Below are 18,665 nucleotides of genomic sequence, written 5' to 3'. Positions count from 1 at the left end.
GATTCAAGAACAATTTGACTTATTAAAATTAGTCATCATACAGTTGCATCTTTGTCTCACCCACTTTGCTATCTAGTCACATTTACTGCATATGGCACACACGTATAAAAACTTACATGTGCCCTTCTTGTTATATTTTGTCAAGCATATAGTTTCTGCACACTAAACTTTGTTAATCAACCACTCTCGTTTATACCCCAGTTTCTTTAAGAAGATCGTTTGTCCAACTTTGATTTCTAGGCTTTTCTGATGAATACACAAGTTGGTATGTGGGGTTTTACCATCCTCTGCTAATCTTCCTTTAACTTTCAAACTTCGGCTGTATACCTATCCTGGAGGAATATGTACTGCAAGACAAAACTCATAATTAATTCAATCAAAAATGACATTACACAATATGACAAGGGAACGAAAAGTGCAAAACAATTTTGAACTGTATTTCTTTTCAAGATTTGTCCATGTTCAAATTTGCTTAATGAATTTCCCACAAGGGATTAGGACAGAGTCTTAATATTTACACATTTTCAAGAATGTTTCTCCATTTTAATCACTATTTGTTTTATACATGGTCTTCTTAAGTGTTCAATTCAGTGACAGTCATGTATAAATTCCCATCAACATCTAAAGCTTCATTCAATTTCACAATTTTATTTTTTATTTCTTTCTTTTCAGCTGGTGTAATAACGTAGTTTTCTTTCAGGAAAAGCATTGTCTTGGGATCTTTGTCTTTTATGAAATAAGTTGGATTTTGATATTTTAACAGTGTACCTTTCAATGAAGCAGAGGTAAAAGAGAAATTATCTTCTGCTGGCTCGCAGCACATTGATATTTCCTGAGTGAATGCCGGTGTTATTGATAGATTTACACTTTCCTTCGCAAGAATTCTGACAAAATCAACGTTTTGAGGAAGCGCATCTTCTGTGTCTTTACTCAAATTGTTTATTAAACTGATTTGGCCATTGGATGGGCTTTGAAGCAAATACGCCTTTCTTGTATTGCCTGAAGAATTGGAATGTTCATCTGTGTTAGTTTCTATCAAAGTATCACTAGTCCTGTTACTGTTCAAATTCATTATTCTCTGATCTGAATTGCTTGTTGTGCCTGTGTCGAAACTCTGATCAAAACACATTATTGGGCCTAATCCTCTTTTTTGGTCTTGCGTGTCAGCTAAACACTGCTCCTTAATGGATGTTTTGTCAAAGACGAAGGGAAACACACAGTCAGAAAGCTCACCATCCATTTCTTTCCCCGGCTCTTGGCTGTAGCAATCACTCCAATGAACTGTGTTGTCATCGACCTCTGTATTCAAAGGCACTAAACTAGTTTGCAAACTGTGGCCGTAGGGTTCTTCTGCTTGTATTTCGTTGTCCCAAAACAGCATCTCATTGCGTATTTTCTCTTTGTTTTTTCCTACAGTGTGGTCATTTGAGGAATAATCCAAAGGAAAATGGTCTTCATTTCTCCCCTCGGGTACCTTCTCATGTCCAATGGCGTTCTCAAAACTCTGATAACCAGGGAGGTTAAATGAAGCAGTTGAATCGATGCCTGCTGTGCAAATGTCCATCTCTGTCAGGCAGCTGTCACAGTTTGCCATGAGAAATGAATCTTCTGCAAATTTAAGAGATGGAAATGCATGATGGTTGTCATTTTGGTGAGACAGGCAACTGAAATCTAATCCTACTTCATTGCTAAAAAATTGCTGACTTGTGCTCGAACCTTGAGTCTGCACTGTACCACAGATAAGTGGACAATTGACTGATGATAGCGAGTCATGAAATGCAAAATCTTCTTTAAGATTATTTTCACTTTGTAATATGGCGCTACTGAAGCTGCGATATTGGTGGTCAAAATTCAGCTCCGACGTATCCACACATTTTTCCATTAGCACACTGCTGAACTCACTGGCACCTTTGTTTTGAACATTTTCATTCGATGTCAAGAAATGAGCCTGGGTTTCCGAACAGCCAGAAGAACAGAGGAGATGATCCAAGTGAGGCTGTTGTTCTGGATCTAAATGACCAACTTCCATCTCAAAACTACGATATCCAGAATCACTCGATGCTGGTGTTTGTGCCATTGTGTGTAATGTTCTTTCACAGCTTCCCTCATCACTTGTCCCAGTGAAAAAAGAGAAACTGCCAATACAATCTGAGGATGTTTTGCTCTGCAATGAATTTTCAGTTCTCAAATTATCACATGGTTTATACTCATCAACAACAATTACTGAGTTTTCTAGCGGACACATGGGTATGTTGAGCATGTCAAAAAACATTGCATTTAACGAGGGATCTAGAAATTGGTTGTTGCTGTGAGCAATTTCTTTTCTGTCCTCATCTTGCAGATTCATTTCTTCGGTTGGAGTTTTCTCAATATCAGTTGGCCTACTCAGGATTACACAAGTCTCCAAAAGAGCTTTTTCTGGTACTAAGATGGTTGGTGGTATTAAGACGGCTGATTCAGTTGGATTGTTCATATAAATGGGCTTAGACTCTCTGAGAGTGTTATCTGCAGATGGTTTTCTTGTAGGTTGCGATGCAGGGTTTTGCACGACATCTTGGTTAACGAGGCTAGGTGCAAATCTGCCAAGCCAACTCCAGCTGTTTAAGACAAAGAGGAGATAACATTTGAGTCTGTCTGAAGGAGGACAAGCTGAACTTTGCAAAGCAACATTGGCAAAACAGCCATACTTACCAGGTAACCTTGAGATGACACAATTTTTGTCTGTCTGAAGAGCTATTGCCATACACAAGTGGGGTTTCTGAAACCTAAAAGTGCAGAACATTCTTTTTTAATGGTGGCAATAAATATTTAGATCAAACATAAGAAACAATCATTCATTGTATCACAGAAAAGACACTTAAAGTACCAACTCCTTGCTTTTCCTGTAGGATGGCTTACTCTTGAATGATTCTCAAAATACTCACTTTAACCAGCAATGAAGAGTAACTTTTTTCATCTCAGGCTAGCGATGAAGAATACAAACATGGATCCCATCCCAACTTACAAAATTAGTTGTACAAAAATAGTTGCATCTGCATTTCCTTGTGTGTGCGTATGTATATATATATATGTTATTCACAAAGCGTTCTGAGGCCATAACAGTATTAAGTTGTAATTACCATAGAAATAGTTATGCGTGCATGGTATTCACAAATAAAAACACACCCATTTCCTTATCCGTATTTCAGCACTGGTTAGATTAGAAAACTGCCTTTCCAGAGGACGTGTTGCAAGCTGTGACTGACTACACCCCATCCTGATTAAATAGATAGACTGACTGAGGCAAAGAAGCTTCAAACAGCACCAGCCTGGTTTGGCCTGAGCAGCACCTCACCCTTCAGAGAAATAAACTGCAAAAGGTGTGCATAACAATCAATTAAACAACTGAAGAGTGAAAGAAGCAAATCACTTACAATGTTCATACAAAATGCAAGTGAAAAATTCAATTCATAGGAAAAATAAACCAAGAATGAAGATGAATGAAAAATGCTGCATTATAACTAAGTGGAGCTGTAAAAATAGTGCCAAACTATAGGTGTCTACCTTTGCATTAAAAACAAAATGGGCAGGAAGCTGGCAAGCAGGACCGCCCTGGAGGCTGAACTCAAAACAGGGCTTCAGGAGGTCATGTGTGTTTTGCAAGACTTTACACTGAAGTCCAGGCATCCGGGTAAAAAAAACAGCGTGTGACAATTAGCAAGTATCCAGCACGTGCTCCACAAGGCCTTCACAATAGACCTCAGTCAACATTTGTGTGGACTTAAAAGCCCTAGTAGGGCAGGCCAGTGTGACTACCTTCTAAAAAGGTGTGGCCGTTGCCTGATAGGCTACCTCCGGTAGATTATCTTGGTTTACTCAGTCCTCAAGAACACACAGATATAAAGCCTCTGTCATACGAAATAGGTAGAATATCCTTCAGAACAATGTTTAAGGCAAATTAATTATTCACATATAGTTTCTGGCATGGTGTCAGCATGGAATTAGCTGAACGGATCCACTGGAGTGAAGGCTTCCTGCATTTCTGGGACATCTCAATTTCCAGGTATTGAGATACTACAGACCTTAGGACATCGGGAACGCAGCAGACCACATGTCCCCATAACACAGGGAAAAATACACTCAGAAATTCCCAGTACACCTAGTTAACTGAAAATTCCACACTGCCCTACAGCACCCTTTAAAGCAAGCATTCCCAGGCTGTCCAGTGAAGGCGCACGCCCAGGGCCCCGACTGACATGAGTCTGTATCTCTCTTAAATCATAGGGTCAATTAATTACAACACTGAATCCATGTCTTTTCAGCTGGAGAATTCAATGGGATCTTTGGCCATCTTCCCTGATTTGCCCCCATTTAGCCAACAGGGTTGTCGCTCATCTCCGCTTCTTCGTCCCTCACCCCTAACAAAGAAGGCAGTGGCATTTTACTCCTCTCACATTGAAATCGAACATGTAAGAACTCCCTCTGAACACTGGATACAGTCTGGTTTGGATTGCTACCCCATGGAAGGAGACAGGGCATAGCACCCTTTAACATATTCCTAGCAGCGACAGAGGAGTCCCTCAGCACAGCAGGCCCTCATCCTGTTCTCAATGCAAAGAAGCCTTTGAGCTTTGTCACTTGCAAATATCACAGGGGCTCTTGCCCTGAGCTTCTTTGGTTTATTCCAGCCCATGAGATATATTTGTCCCAGAATTATATCCCGGGCTGAATAGAATGATAAAACTTCACAATTCCATATTACATGAAGTAAAGCAGATATTAAAGAGCCATGTTTTATCTATATTGCACAGGTAAAACTACCAAAATGTTGCAAATTTGTTTTTAATCATTGTTAGTCAAAACTAGGTATGAATGTAGTCTGCATACATGGAGGGACACTGTTGCTGGATGACAGTCTGTAGTCTCAAAGAGACATATTTTGGAATGTAGAGATTATAATCTCATTCACAAACACCGCAGCCTGCACTTCAATAGACACCTTGTAGTATGTTAGGTATCAATAAATTACACATGCCAAGGGTGTTACTGTAGTAGGGGGCTGCTCTGTAAACTAAGAAAAATTTCATATTACGCGTAACAGATTCCCTTTTAGCCAAAATGTAAGGCCTAAAGGTACAAGAGAAAAAGAAATTCTCCAGTCAAGTCAATATATTTTTCCTGTTTTTTTTCTTCCTACACTGTGTGTATGAGCTCTGACATTAATGCTGCACTTTACACTTGGATCTTTCATGCTTCATATACATGTGCCAACGTGCATTTGCAAATGTTTGCGAATAGCCCTTAGTTACACCGGTTATATGATGTTTGCACGGGACTTCTCTGATCATTAATTTCATACATCCTTGGGAAGACCACAAGTGAAAGTTACACATGTGAGCATTTCACAGATTAACTATCATATTCCACAGCAAATCCGAATCAGCCTACACACATACATTACTTCATTGTAGATTAACACCAAATTATCTTTAATGACAGGTACTAGTTAAGTTTATACTATCACTATCAAAAACTTGAAGATGAAGTAAATCAATAACCTGAATGACAAAGACAAATAACCTGCTAGGGAAAATAGGAAATGCTAGCGGCATACAATGAAAAGAATTCAGCAAATTAAATGATATTAATTTCGTGTTTCAACTAAGATAGAGGTACCAGCAATCGCTAACTTTGGTTACACATAAATAATGCCTCTGATGGCGTGGATGGCCACTTTTCTAATAAATGTAAATGTAAACACACTTTAACTGAACAGTAAATAAACATGTGATTGGATGGCTCACAATGAATGGCAGTCCACTAATCCAATGGTTGAATGCTTTGGCAGCAAGACAGGCACTTCAGTATCCAAAACAAAGTGTCAAAAGTGGACTGATGCACTTCAAAGCAATGCACGGGGTGCCCTTTAGAGCTCCTTTTGCGCACTCCATACGATACGAGTCATTCTAAGTTTTAAAATGTAATTCTACGAGGCACCTCCATGTTTCAGATGGGACTGGGTGGCGTGTTACTAATTTAAAAGATGTAAAACCTCATATGGATCTGGTGACACTTACACCGTTTTGTTCCCTAACATAAATGTGTTGTACTCATCCAGTGACTAATGACTAGCCCACAATACAGAGATGTGATTGGGCTAAACAGAGCAACTGCCTTGGCGAATATCACTTGGAGTCAATCTTCTTCAAAAGCGAGTCAGCAGGTGGATCGCTTTTCCCTCTTTGAGAGTTTCTACCAGTTGTCCCACCAAACCTGCAGTTCCCCACCTCATTTGGGCTGTGTTCCTCAAGGGATATGCCTAGATCTCATATCTGAGGAATTTATTTGGTGTTATGTACTAGGTAGGTCACACCACATACTCTAGTCAGCGGCACAGCTACCATCAGTACAGCAGGTGCAGTGGCGCCAGCAATCTAGGGACCCAATGCAACCAAATTATGGCGTTTTCTACTGCCCTGCGAGTGGGTTAGGATTTGGGGGAAATTTACCTTGCTTGCACCAGGGCCCACTGCACCATTGTCATGGACCTCAGCTGAGATTCAACACTGCAAACCCCAAGGGTGGGCACTTTCCCTGGGCCTTCAAGCTGTGGATTATGTCCGTGAGGCCCATGGGAAGTAGACCTTCTCAGGGACTAAGATATCAATACTTCTGAAAGTGTAATGGCGCTAGGTCCCAATGGTGCTATGTGCTGCATTATACTTTCAATCCAGTTTGGTGGGGTGGGATTGTAGCAATTTACATTGCTTCCACCAGGTCTATGGCACTACAGCACATTGTTCTGCCTTGGCCTGTTTGCCTTGCTTGAACCGGGAGCATAGCATCAATTTCCCTCGACTAGACTTAGGGCTAGATTTAGAGGTTGGTGGACAGTGTACTCGATTGCAACGCTGAAGGAGTTCCCTCTCTATCAAACTCTCAGTCCACCCACTCAATTGCAAGTCAGTAAAACTTACTCTGTCGACATAAACCTTCCTCCGATGGCCCAATAGGGTTCGGGCTGTTGGATTTAAGCCACCTGACAGTCGGTCCTCTTTAGAGTCAGTGGTCGGCTGGCTTTTTTTTCTTAGGGACAGTAAAAATGACTCCCACACCATGGAAGAATACTCCTATGGTGTTGTGGCCATTGGTTTTCACTTTCTGAAAAACAAACTCTTGCTTTGGGAGTTTGTTTTGAATACAGAAAATCTTTTAAACCTTTGGTGCAAGCGTCAGTTTTCAACAACTGACACACACCAACCTTTAAAGGGTTTTGTATGAACCGCTGTGACGGTGGGTCATACAAACCCCAAAGAGTTCACCAGTGGGCCAGTGGTGAAGTGTAAATCTGGAAGGTGGATTAAAATCAGAGTGGCAGACAAAGTCCTCCAACACCCTGACTCCCTTTAATCCGTCCACCAAACTCTAAATTGAGCCCTTCGACTGGGAGGCAGGACCTTCTCGCACAGACATCTATTTTGAAGAATCCATCTCGGAGAGGAAATTTGCACCACTACTGTTAGCAAGGCTAAACAAATGTAGCTGCTCTCCTAGAAAGAAGAAACAGATTCTACCCAGCTTCAGCTCCAGAACTTAACGGGCAAATGCTTTGCGCATTACAAAGTGAGCATAAAATCATACTGAACACGCAAAGAGGCTATAACTAGGAATCAATAATCAGGAAGCAGGCTGTACCATCATTTTAGCAAGACATGAGGCCCTGAATAACTAAATTGTCAAGGAAGAGCATGGCCGGACTGGCAGTAGCGGGCATCGGGCGTTTTCCCCCGGAGGCTGGAAGGGTTAGGTCCGGCTTCCAGTAGTGGGGGGCTGTTTCCTAAGGTGAGGGCCGGTTTTGTTACTGGGAGACGGTTTTGCAATATCTGTCCCCAGTACAAAAAAGCAGCAGTGCTACCCCTAACCCCCCGCTTCCAGCAAAATTGCCAGGGCTGCTTTGGCTTCCCAGTCCTGCCCTGAAGAAGAGGAGAAGGAGGATAATGCTGAGCCTTATCCAGCAGATGGAGATGGTGAGCTGCCGGATATGTAAAGAGCGCATGTCACAGGAAACCTGCCTGACACCCGTTTCTGAGCATCATCACCCATCAGGCAGGCAGCAAGAGTCCGATTGAAGCCGCGTGGATCCACTGGTGCAAGGCATCCGCATTCCTTTTAGAATGCTAAGTATCGCCACTGGCGCCAATGCCGGTAATTGCGATTACAAATACCATCTACACACATAAAAAGAGAATGGGCTGTTATTTTTTATATTTCTTGAATTTCAATTCCTAGGGATAGCAATCTTAGATCGTCCAGACCTGGACTTTTGGCAAGGGAGCAAAGAACTGAGTGATCAGAGCCACTCACCCTCTGTATCCTATACATTAATGCTATATGCAATGGTGTCATTATGGCCTATACTGCACTGATGCCCCCCCTTTTTAAAGGTCCTAAAATTAAAATAGAACACTCCAATTAAAATGCCTATCTACCACTGCTTGTTGGAAGCCACTGCAGAGCACAATCACTGAAGGAGCCCTTTCCTTAATGTCAAAACGTATACCACAGGTATAATTAGAAAGTTATTACACAACACAGCTCAACAAAAATTTGGAAACATACCAAAATATAAGTAAGGGACTCAGTGAATGAGAACTGAATTCCAAGTCTGGAACTATTATTTGCAATCAGAAACAAAACTTGGTGGCTGTGACCATCTGTCAGTCTATTTGGGTCTAATATAATAAACAACGCAACTGGAAATCCAGTTTAACTTTCTGTTAATAAAAAGTGTGCCCATATACATACAAATAATTGAACACCCTAATCAATATGGCCAGGTTATGCATTTATATCTATTAAAAGTATGATAGCTCAGGAAACACATACATTTTACTGCTATCACAACTAAAACAGGCAACTAAAGTTATAATACTTAATTTAATAGAGAGACACAAGCAATGAGATAACAATGTTGAAAGGGTTTATTACTAGATGAGCAAAATGTTAATATTGTCCTGCCAAAGTATCATGGCACATACATGGACAGAATAGTGTGTAGGTAAGATTATATATGTATATCTAGGCGTGCAATACCCAACTCCACATAACATACCTTGACGATATATGCATTGTCAAGGAACACAGATTAGTTAAGTAGAGTAAACCTATACTTAACAATATATGCTTACCTTCACAACATACTAGTAGTCAATATTAAGGCCACAATATTTTGGGAGGTTGCTATTTTTAAAAATCAATATTTTCACACACAACTGTTGAAAGTGACCAAAGTACTGTTTGATAGAGTAAGATACAGAAACACATACAGACACACATATAAAAAACTTGCAAATTCCCAGCTGAGAAACAAGTTACTTACCTGTAACAATGATTTTGCTGTCTGAAGCTCTTCTAGATGCACATGCTGTGCATATTCCGCCATATAGTGGTTGGAGCTTTTTTCTTCTTCTCTTGGAGATGGGTGTGTTTGGTGAAACCTGATCCCTGGAGAGTAGGTCATTAAACCCTACTTCAGACGGGCATAACTCTAGATCGTAAAGTTAGAAAGAATGAGGAAATTCCACGCCTATGCTCTAAATTCTGTGAGTCAGAGGAAGTGTATGCACTAGCCATAAAAGATGTAGTTAAACTGGTAAAACTGGTTGAGGGTGTCACAAGTTCATATTTCATCTGCCCCCACAAATTTCTTACTGGAGATCTGTTGGAGAAAAGCTAAAGAAACCTATATGTGGTATTTGTCATAGCATTTCTGCCTTTTTACTAAAAATTGCACCTAATTAACAAACTAGACTGTGTCAAATATTACCTGCATCTTTTTATGTTTCTGTACCCATTTATATTTTTGGCTTTTACTGTTATATTGCACAGTGTAATAATATGATCCTATGTGTTCATGGTGTAATGATGTGTTTTTGGTGCTCCAAATAATTGTATAATCAATTAGTTTATAAATGAACGTAGAACGAGAGTCTTCACAGGGTGGAGTAACAAGAAACTACAGGTGCAAGGCACAGAGGAAAAGCAATTTACAATTATGACTCACTCCCATGCTCTCACCAGTGAGCACAAAACAGAAAAGCACTGATACGATACATTATAATGCAGGCTATTTAATAAATTGCTTTAACACATACATCGTTTAGGTGCCATTTACGATGGAATGTGATAAAAAACTGTCATGTCAATACATTTGGGAACAGCCATATCTTTCTGACTTTGAAACATTTAGGGCCCGATTACGACTTTGGTGGTCTTACAGCAGTGGCACCAACGCACCCGTCCGCTGTAGGACGGCCGAAGTCGTGGTGCGCCTGCCTGCCCGATTAGGAGTTAAATCTTGGTCTGGATGGTGGCGCTGCAGCGGTCTGACAGCGGCGGTCTGTTAGGCTCATAGAAGACCCTAACATGCTCACCGCCATTGTCAGAGCACCGACTGCACCTTCCTGCATGGTGTGACATACTTGCCACACCATGCAGGAACTGTGGGTGCAAATCCAGGGGGACACTACATGTGCCTCCCCACATGCACCCCCAGACCCAGATGCCCCCTTAGTTGCCTCACTGCCACTCTTTTCATGGCGGGTCTACCTACCTGGAAAGGGTGGTGGTTTGGCAACTCGGGATATGTCCAGTGGTGCCGCTGCGGCACCACCAGCATACTCCTGCCTCAGACGATCACGCCACAGGACCCTGGATCCCGGAGGAGGTGTCAGTCCTGTGGCGGTCCGACTGCCACACTCTGAATGCGTGGCCCTTAATCTGCTTTGATTCCAGATGGATTGATATAAAAAGAGAGTTCCAAAGAAAAGCCGCTTCAACAGAGAAGGCTCTGCCCACAACTCTGGTGAGCATACATTTCAGAAAAAACAGTTTGAGTTAATCTTGTGAGACCCAATGGTGACTGGGCTCGTCCTTAATTAGTCTTTGGATATAAACAGTAGCCCACTGGAATAGAAAATATAATGGACTCTACACAGAACCTTAACATATTCTTGCTGGGTAACTAAAGCCAATAGAGTGACCAAAAAACTGAAGAAACATGATAACATTTTCCGAATCCACATAGGAGTCTGACTGATGATTTCTGGAGTCTGGCCTAAGAGTTCTCCAGGATACTTTGAAAGATTCTCTTTTAAACGTTGGCTCAGGGACATGAGACGAGGGACCAAACTATCCTCATGAGCAGGGAAACAAAATTTATCATTCTCCTCAAGGGTCTTGAAGAGCTTGTGTATAAAAGCTAGAAATTTGCATGCCAGTATACAAGGATGAAAGTTGTCTAAGTGACACAACATGGGAAAACTTTCTAATTTTGGATTGTGCCGAAGGTGGAAAGAAAGTCTACTGGTAAGTCCAGAGTCTCATCTTAAAAACTGGCCAACATTTGGGCTTCATCACATGCAAATCTAAACTTGCCTTTAGGCATGAAAAAGGATCGCTGGAGGTTGCAGCGACAATGTTGGGCCCTGGGGAACTCTATATTTCACTGTTTTGGGAACAACTGAAATGGGGGTTAGGCCACCACTTAGAAATGCACAAACAGCAAGGTGACCGGAGGAATGCCTGAATTAATCTCAGTCACTGGCAATAACTCGGCCACATTCCAGACCATACTTTTTCCTCACTGTACCCCTCAAGACAGAGAACCATTTTATGCAAATCAGTCTTGGTTCTGCTCCAATAGGAAAAGTCGAGCCTGAACTGCCACTGTAATCAGGCTGCACCTGACTGAAGAGGCCTAAAGAGGCAGAAACCAGTCTTGAATTGCTTGTGTTTTTGGTTCAGAGAGGACCTGCCTTGGCAGTTGGGGCTGGACTGTTTCTATTTGTGCAAGGCCAAGACTTATTTGCATATAGCTGGTTCTGACCTGAGATGGTATGGTGGGCAAAAAAAAGTGGAATGGCCATAGTAATTACCATAGGCTGGGGGAGAGGATGTGGCTTAACAGCTAAAGCAGTCGACTTTGGAACTGGGGAACTGGGTTCGGGGCTCGGCAGCGACGGTCAACATCATGTGATTCTGGGCAAATCACTTACTCTCCACGTGCCTAACAAAATAAATGTGTCCGTCTGTAACGCAACTGGTGCTCATGTAAAGCGCTCTGATAACTTTGGTCGAGTTTGATCTATATAAAACTCCCCCAAAAAATAAAAATTCAACCATTCCAGCCATCATTTTTTTGCATTCTTCCTTACCACTTGAAAAGGAGGAACAGTGGGGAAGGGTTCAACACAAGTGAATACAGCTACTCCCATTCTACTTTCTAAGACACAGCTGACAGTGTTAAATGCACCTGAAAGATACAGGAAGACCATTGTAACCCTGCTGCCATCAAAACCTCGCCCCAGTACATCTAAAATGGATAAGACCACTGCCAAAGTGCACCAACTTGGGAAAAAGCTGGCCTGACGTTTTCCGAAATCTTTAGCTCTGAGAAGGACTTCTAACTGCTTCAACCTGCCCTACCATCTTAGTTAGAAATGGACCTTAGAGGGGACCTGAAATTTGCTGGGTCAAGAGGACCCAGTGATTCCTAGTGATACATTAAAGGTATTATTATGACAAATGTTAGTTAAAAAGGGGCAATTCCTGAAATTAAAGAACTATTCACTATATCTTGTAGATGAGGGATAAAATTGAAGCCCTTAGATAGTCTTTCATAAACATAGGATGAAAATCACCCTTAGGGGAGCTAGAGTAAAGACAAGCTAAGTAATACTTCAATAATCTCAGTAATCGTTTTGTCAAGACAATTAACAAAATGCAATATCTAGCATACCTGGGAGAGGCATTTAGGTTTAGGCTCTGCCAGGTTCTTCACCCTTTTAAATGAGTTCCTGAACTTACTTAAATAGCTCCTCCAAAGAATGTATTGACCAAAGTTTTGTTCTATCATGTTAGCTTTCTTCCGGATCAACCATCTTTGTATAGATACAGCCCATAAATCTATACTGAGCCCTGCCTTTGGAAGGGAGCACATTCTCTAAGCTTTCTATAGTTGCCATAGCTTACATTTCGCCTTGTGCAACTCTGGAGGGGTGTGATTAGTTGCTGTGTTTATGACTGCCAGAAGAGCGCGTCAATTTTGGCCTGGTTGATTACTTTCAGATTACATTGAGACAGAAGAATGGAACGGTCTTGTGTGACTTAGCCAATCGTCGATTCCTCATGGGGCACATTAACCTTGGGGTTCACTTTATTTTAAGGGTAGATGTGGTGCAAGATCTTAAATTGGATTTCCCACAGGGTCACTTTCAAATGGAAGTTGGGTATTTAAATCCCAAAAACGGTTCATCCATGATTATTGGAATTGATTACTATCAATAAAGGGGACTAGAGGTGGATATTAAATTAAGTGTTCAGCAGACACACTGATGTTCCAGCCTGAGCGCTAGCAACTCATTTAAAATATTTAGTTTTGACCTCTTCGGCCCTTGAGTCAAAAATAATCCTGATCCTCCTTTTCAAGGGTTCGCCCCAGGCCTGGCACCTTCTGAAGCTTCTGTGCCAGGTTGTCAGAAGCAAAGCCACACACTACATGCCTGATCTGGGGCAGGTCTCCATCTGATCTCTTTGCCGCAAACTAAGTGAGCGTCAACTCTGGGTCATGCACACAGTCTCAACACCTGCAGGTGCCCCCATAGTAATGAAGCCCCTAACTTAAGCTCTGAATCACTCCAGGCCAAGTCTACACAAGCTGCTAAGAGCACTCTTTACATGTCCTGTCGGCACAACAACCACTCAGACGATTTCGGCGGTCTCCCTAAAAGTTATGCCAGCACGGAAAGGGTCCCCACATATGCTTATGCACTCCCTCACACAGGGCTATACCGAGCAACCTATTTGTGGAAGAAAAGTGATTTGATTCTGTAAGGCATTTCCAAGCCTTACCTACAATAGGGTCAGGATTCATCTTATAAGGAATGTATTCCACACACACTGTGCAAAAGGCTTTCACATAACAAGAGGTCTAACTTCTCCTAAAAGCACAGACAAGGGAAAAAGATTGGCCAACCATACTGCAAGCAAAACTCTTTTATATATCATATTGTCAGAAATAAATTACCTGCGACTTTTTGATGAATGCAAAGTGTAAGCTGCTCTTGGATGGATCAGGAATCCTGTCACAATTTTGCTTGATGCTGTAAAGAAATTAATACTTTGATTTGAAATGTAAGCACTGCAGGAATTGGAATAGTGTATATATTTCTAGCTTATAGAAAGGCAATAAAACCGATTTCAGTACATACCACTATGAAGACCTTTATATTAATAATCATGATGTACAGTTTAATGGCCAAAAGGCTATAAAACTAAACTCCACAGCCAAAAGGATTTACTGAAAAAGAATCTCTATAGATTCATGTGTTCAAACATTCATCATTGAACAGCCTCATCATAAGTAGTTCATGTTCACAGAGGATGTAACAAACAAAATGATTATTAGTGCCTTGACGGCAAGTGAATGCAGATACTCAGTCATTAGGATTGGAATAAGGTGAGTGCTCAATTTGCTATTTTGTTCCTCTTAACCATATATAATACTTGTAGTACCTCTACACCGTCTTTTAAAACACTCATGCTTTGTTGCCTAACAGCTTGGAATGAAAATGCATTAAATAGTTTTGTTCATTTAAGTACACATCCTAACTCACAACTTCAAGTTTGAAAACTATTTTAGAAATATTTAGAAAATGAATTAACAATAAAAATAGATTGGTTAGAGAAGTGTAATGGCGATCTCAAAATAGCTACCAGACATCAATTTTACTGGGCTCTTTTAAAGGTGACTTGTAGAGATTCACATGATTGGGAATACATTTGGCAGGTCATGGAATTTCCCTTTGGTGGTGGAATTCAAAGCACAGACCCTACCAATGAGCACAGCACCAAAGAGTTTATAAAAACCAACTGAGGGATACAGCTGTGCAGAGGACAGGTAAGAAAGAATTTGAAAGACTTTCTCCTAGGAGCACAGTCAAAAAGATGGAAGGCGCATGGCACCACCAAGACGCCCGAAAGGTCAAAAATAAGGAGCCTAGAGTGCAAATAGGAACTTGAAAAGAGCTATGGGCGTTTATGGCCAAGCACAAATCTGCCTACGCTGTAGTACGGCAGAAAGTATAGAAAATAGGCTGAAGACGTTTTCATTCTCTTCCATGGGGCAAAAGGTTTTGTGTTCGGACAAATATAAAATGGCAACTGTTGGCATGAATGCAGACTCTAGAGTATTTGAAGAAATCCTGCTGCCTTCTTCAAGAAAGCAGACACTGAAAAGGAGGTTGACATTTCAGCACATCAATATCCTTCTGTAAGAAGCCCCTGACCATAACCTAGCCCCAGTCACTAACTTCTAAATTGAGGAGATAAGAAGGGAATGACAGGTGACATCATTTATGTGACCACAGCTCATGATATAGAGAGGCACTTCATTTCAAGGGTCAAAATTCCTCTTTGCTATGGGGTGCTAAAAAGGGCTGAGTGCATTGTTTTCAGTTGGTGGAGAGGCATAAGTGAATCTCAATGTAAACATGGATTTTCAGTATCCTCTTCTGCTTACCACACACTGAAGAAGGCAAGTAGCAGGATTTATGCTAAAAGATACACAGACCACTGTGAAAATGTCAGCTCACATGTGAGCAGCAGGCTTTCCAAGCCACATCTTTTCTGACAGGCAGCCAATCACCAGCAGACAATCACAATGGTACTAACGCACAACTAGTTTCTGAATAGATGAGTAAATTCCCTGTGGGATTGCTGAAACATGCTGTTCAGCAATTTTGATTTGACAACCTTTCAAACAAGAAGAATAACACTATTATCAGTGCCCTATGTGTCTGACCCTCTATTTGCCTGTTATTGTATTCTCATGTCACACTTTTGCCGCTTGATCAAAGTTGTATAAATAACCTAAAAATGAAGAATGGTGATGAAGAAACATAAATAAAGTGAGGACAATAAATCTAAATTAATTGATACTTCTACAATGGAACTTAGATTAAGACTAAGTAAGGTTTATAGTTCAATAAAGATTGTATACGAGATAGTCACATCTGTCGTTTTTTCCTTTGCACGCTTATTTAGTGTGTATTTTTTCAGTTGACAACATAAAAATCCTGCTAATATTCCAAGAGGTTCAATAAAACCTTAAAAATTATTCACCAATAATTTAATATTTAAAATGTTTGAAACAAATCTATAAATCGAATTTATTTTGACAGATATCCGAAAAGGGCATACTTGAAATTGAACAAACAAGTGACTGACCTTTCTCCCCAATCTTCAGGCAAAATATAAACGCAGATGATTTTATTTGTCTTTTCCTGTTTTGGATTGGTTTGTTTCCTTTCAACATTCTCAGATGTTCTTTTGCACTTTAGTTTTAACAGAATTTTCCTGCTGGGACTTTGTTTTGGAGTCTATACTTGGTAATGAAAACTTAAGGTATGCAACATATGTATATGTTTCTGAACACAATTTTGTCCATTCTTTTAAGATTTGATAACATCGGGCTTGACACCAATGGAAAGCAAATCATTTTCAAATCTCCGCCAATATAATGCAAATATATTTTGAAAGTAAATTTTACTTTTTTCGTTTTCTCAAATATGTTAATCTAATGGCTTAGATATACCACTAATTTATACACTTGAGAGTGCTTTCACTTTGAGGTTTGGGTGTCTACCAGTGAAAATAATTAAATATATTTACGAGCAGTGTCCACAAGTAATGCAAAGCAAACACAAAGAGATGATGGGTACCTTGCTCTCTTTGTCCCTTGCTCTCTTTGCCACTGGATTCAAGCTAACCTAGCTGATGAGGGGTGTTACCCCAAAACCGGTCCCAGGATTCTTGTTTCCGGTTCAGGAAAGACCTGGCTTGGCAGTTCAGGCTGGACTGTTCCCATAAGGCACAGGGTCAAGACTGAATTGCATATAGCTGGGTCTGAACTGAGGTGGCGAAGTGAGCTAAAGAACGATGATGGATTCAACCCAGATCTGTAACTGGGGGTGAGTGTCTGAAAAGTTTCAGTGCTCCATCCATCATCTCCTTGTGTTCGTTTTGTTCACGCTAAGCTGGCAGGGTATGCCCAGACGTGGGTCCCTTGCTCACTTTGCCACTGGATTCAAGCTAGCCTGGCTGATGAGGGGTGTTACCCCGATACCGGTCCCAGGATGCTTCTTTCCAGTTCAGGAAAGACCTGACTTGGCAATTCAAGCTGGACTGTTCCCATGAGGCACAGGGTCAAGACCGATTTGCATTTAGCTGGGTCTGAAAAATTTCAGCGCTCCGTCTTGGGACTAAAAAGAAATAAGCAGCCCGTACGAGATTATAATTAATACATTTAGGGCCATATGTAGATAATTTATATTTACCGATTCATAAATACCGAATTTTACCGATTCGGTATTTATGAAATGTATTTATGAATCGGTAAATAGAATGTAGGTAACCATTCGGTAATTATTACCGAATCGGTAATATTCGGTATTTATGAATCGGTAATTACCGATTTGGTAATAATGCATCCCTTCCCATTCATTCCTATGGGCCTGGAGGCCCATAGGAATGAATGGGAAGCCATTCACTATTACCGATTCGGTAAATACCGAATCGGTAATAGGGGGAGCATATTCATGGGTGGCAGGGTGTCACATTGACACCCTGTTGCACCCCTGAATCGTGCATGTGTGCACATGTGGCACACATACATGCCCTAAGGGCATGTATGTCTGCCACATGGCACTTTCCAAAAAGCACAAAATTGCTTTTTTCAAAGGTATTCGTCATTTACCATCAACTTGTAGTTGGTGGTAAATAACGAATCCAGAAACAGAAATGCACTCACTTGAGTGCCCCCTACATAGGATTTCAGGATTCGGTAATTTACCGAATCGGTATTTTACAGATTTCTTAAAATTCCGATTCGGTAAATTACCGAATCCTGAAATCCTGCCACCTACATCTCAATTGGCTAAATACCGGTCGGTAACGGGATATTTACCGAATTTCGGCCGTTACCAACCGGTATTTAGCTACCTACATATGGCCTTTAATATCCAAATTAAATAAGATTCATGGTAGAGAACATGAGCTCTTCTAAGTAGACATGTATCCTGCAAGAGTTGACCCTGTCCTTGTTCTGAACAGCAGCACATGTCCACCAATGTACCATGTTTTGTCCACACTCAGCTTCTGTTATGGCGGGACATGCTCCACAGTTTAGAGTGCGGGCTGGACACTTCTGAAGCATATCTCATCCTTACATCATTCTGCGGGTTTCAAGTTCTGATGCACTTCAGCAGCATATGCGATGCTCCACCTTTGTGCAGTAAGGCAATACTGCCAAGTACCAGGCATCAGGAGTTAGACTAACGCATTTCACTGTGGTGCTCTGCATGACTGCACTAAAAAGCACTGTCAGGATTATAGGCATAGCTCCTCAACTGTCAAGCTGTTAGCACTGCCTACCATGCTAAACTGAAGCTGGAGTGGCGGTCAACGTGCCATGGCGTGCACACGCTGCTCCCACTGGCTTGGGGGCTCAACTGGCTACTACAATATATCAATAAGGTTCCCGCCCTCGTGCAGCTCTGACGGACATCACATCGAGGTAGTGCCCAATGGCTACTACCGAGACATCAGTCTTCATTTCAAGTTGTGTG

The 18,665-nt window shown here is 41.2% G+C and overlaps 1 protein-coding gene across 2 annotated transcripts in view; it reads right to left on the bottom strand.

The window, feature by feature from the left end:
• Window positions 1-416: 416 nt before the first annotated feature.
• The window catches only part of IL4R (interleukin 4 receptor), a 169,893-nt gene continuing 151,644 nt past the window's right edge, over window positions 417-18,665 (bottom strand). For both annotated transcript variants that reach the window (XM_085629267.1, XM_085629268.1), the window contains exons 12-14: window positions 14,066-14,141; window positions 2,692-2,765; window positions 417-2,597 (exon numbers count right to left, since the gene is read on the bottom strand). In XM_085629267.1, the coding sequence (XP_085485393.1) occupies window positions 575-2,597; window positions 2,692-2,765; window positions 14,066-14,141 (2,173 nt within the window). In that variant the 3' untranslated portion in view covers window positions 417-574. The remainder of the gene's footprint in view (window positions 2,598-2,691; window positions 2,766-14,065; window positions 14,142-18,665) is intronic.

This window comes from Triturus cristatus, chromosome 10 (assembly GCF_964204655.1).
Source record: "Triturus cristatus chromosome 10, aTriCri1.1, whole genome shotgun sequence".
NCBI lineage: Eukaryota > Metazoa > Chordata > Amphibia > Caudata > Salamandridae > Triturus > Triturus cristatus.
Note: the sequence above shows the minus strand (reverse complement) of the source record. Positions and strands in the feature narration are given on the sequence as shown.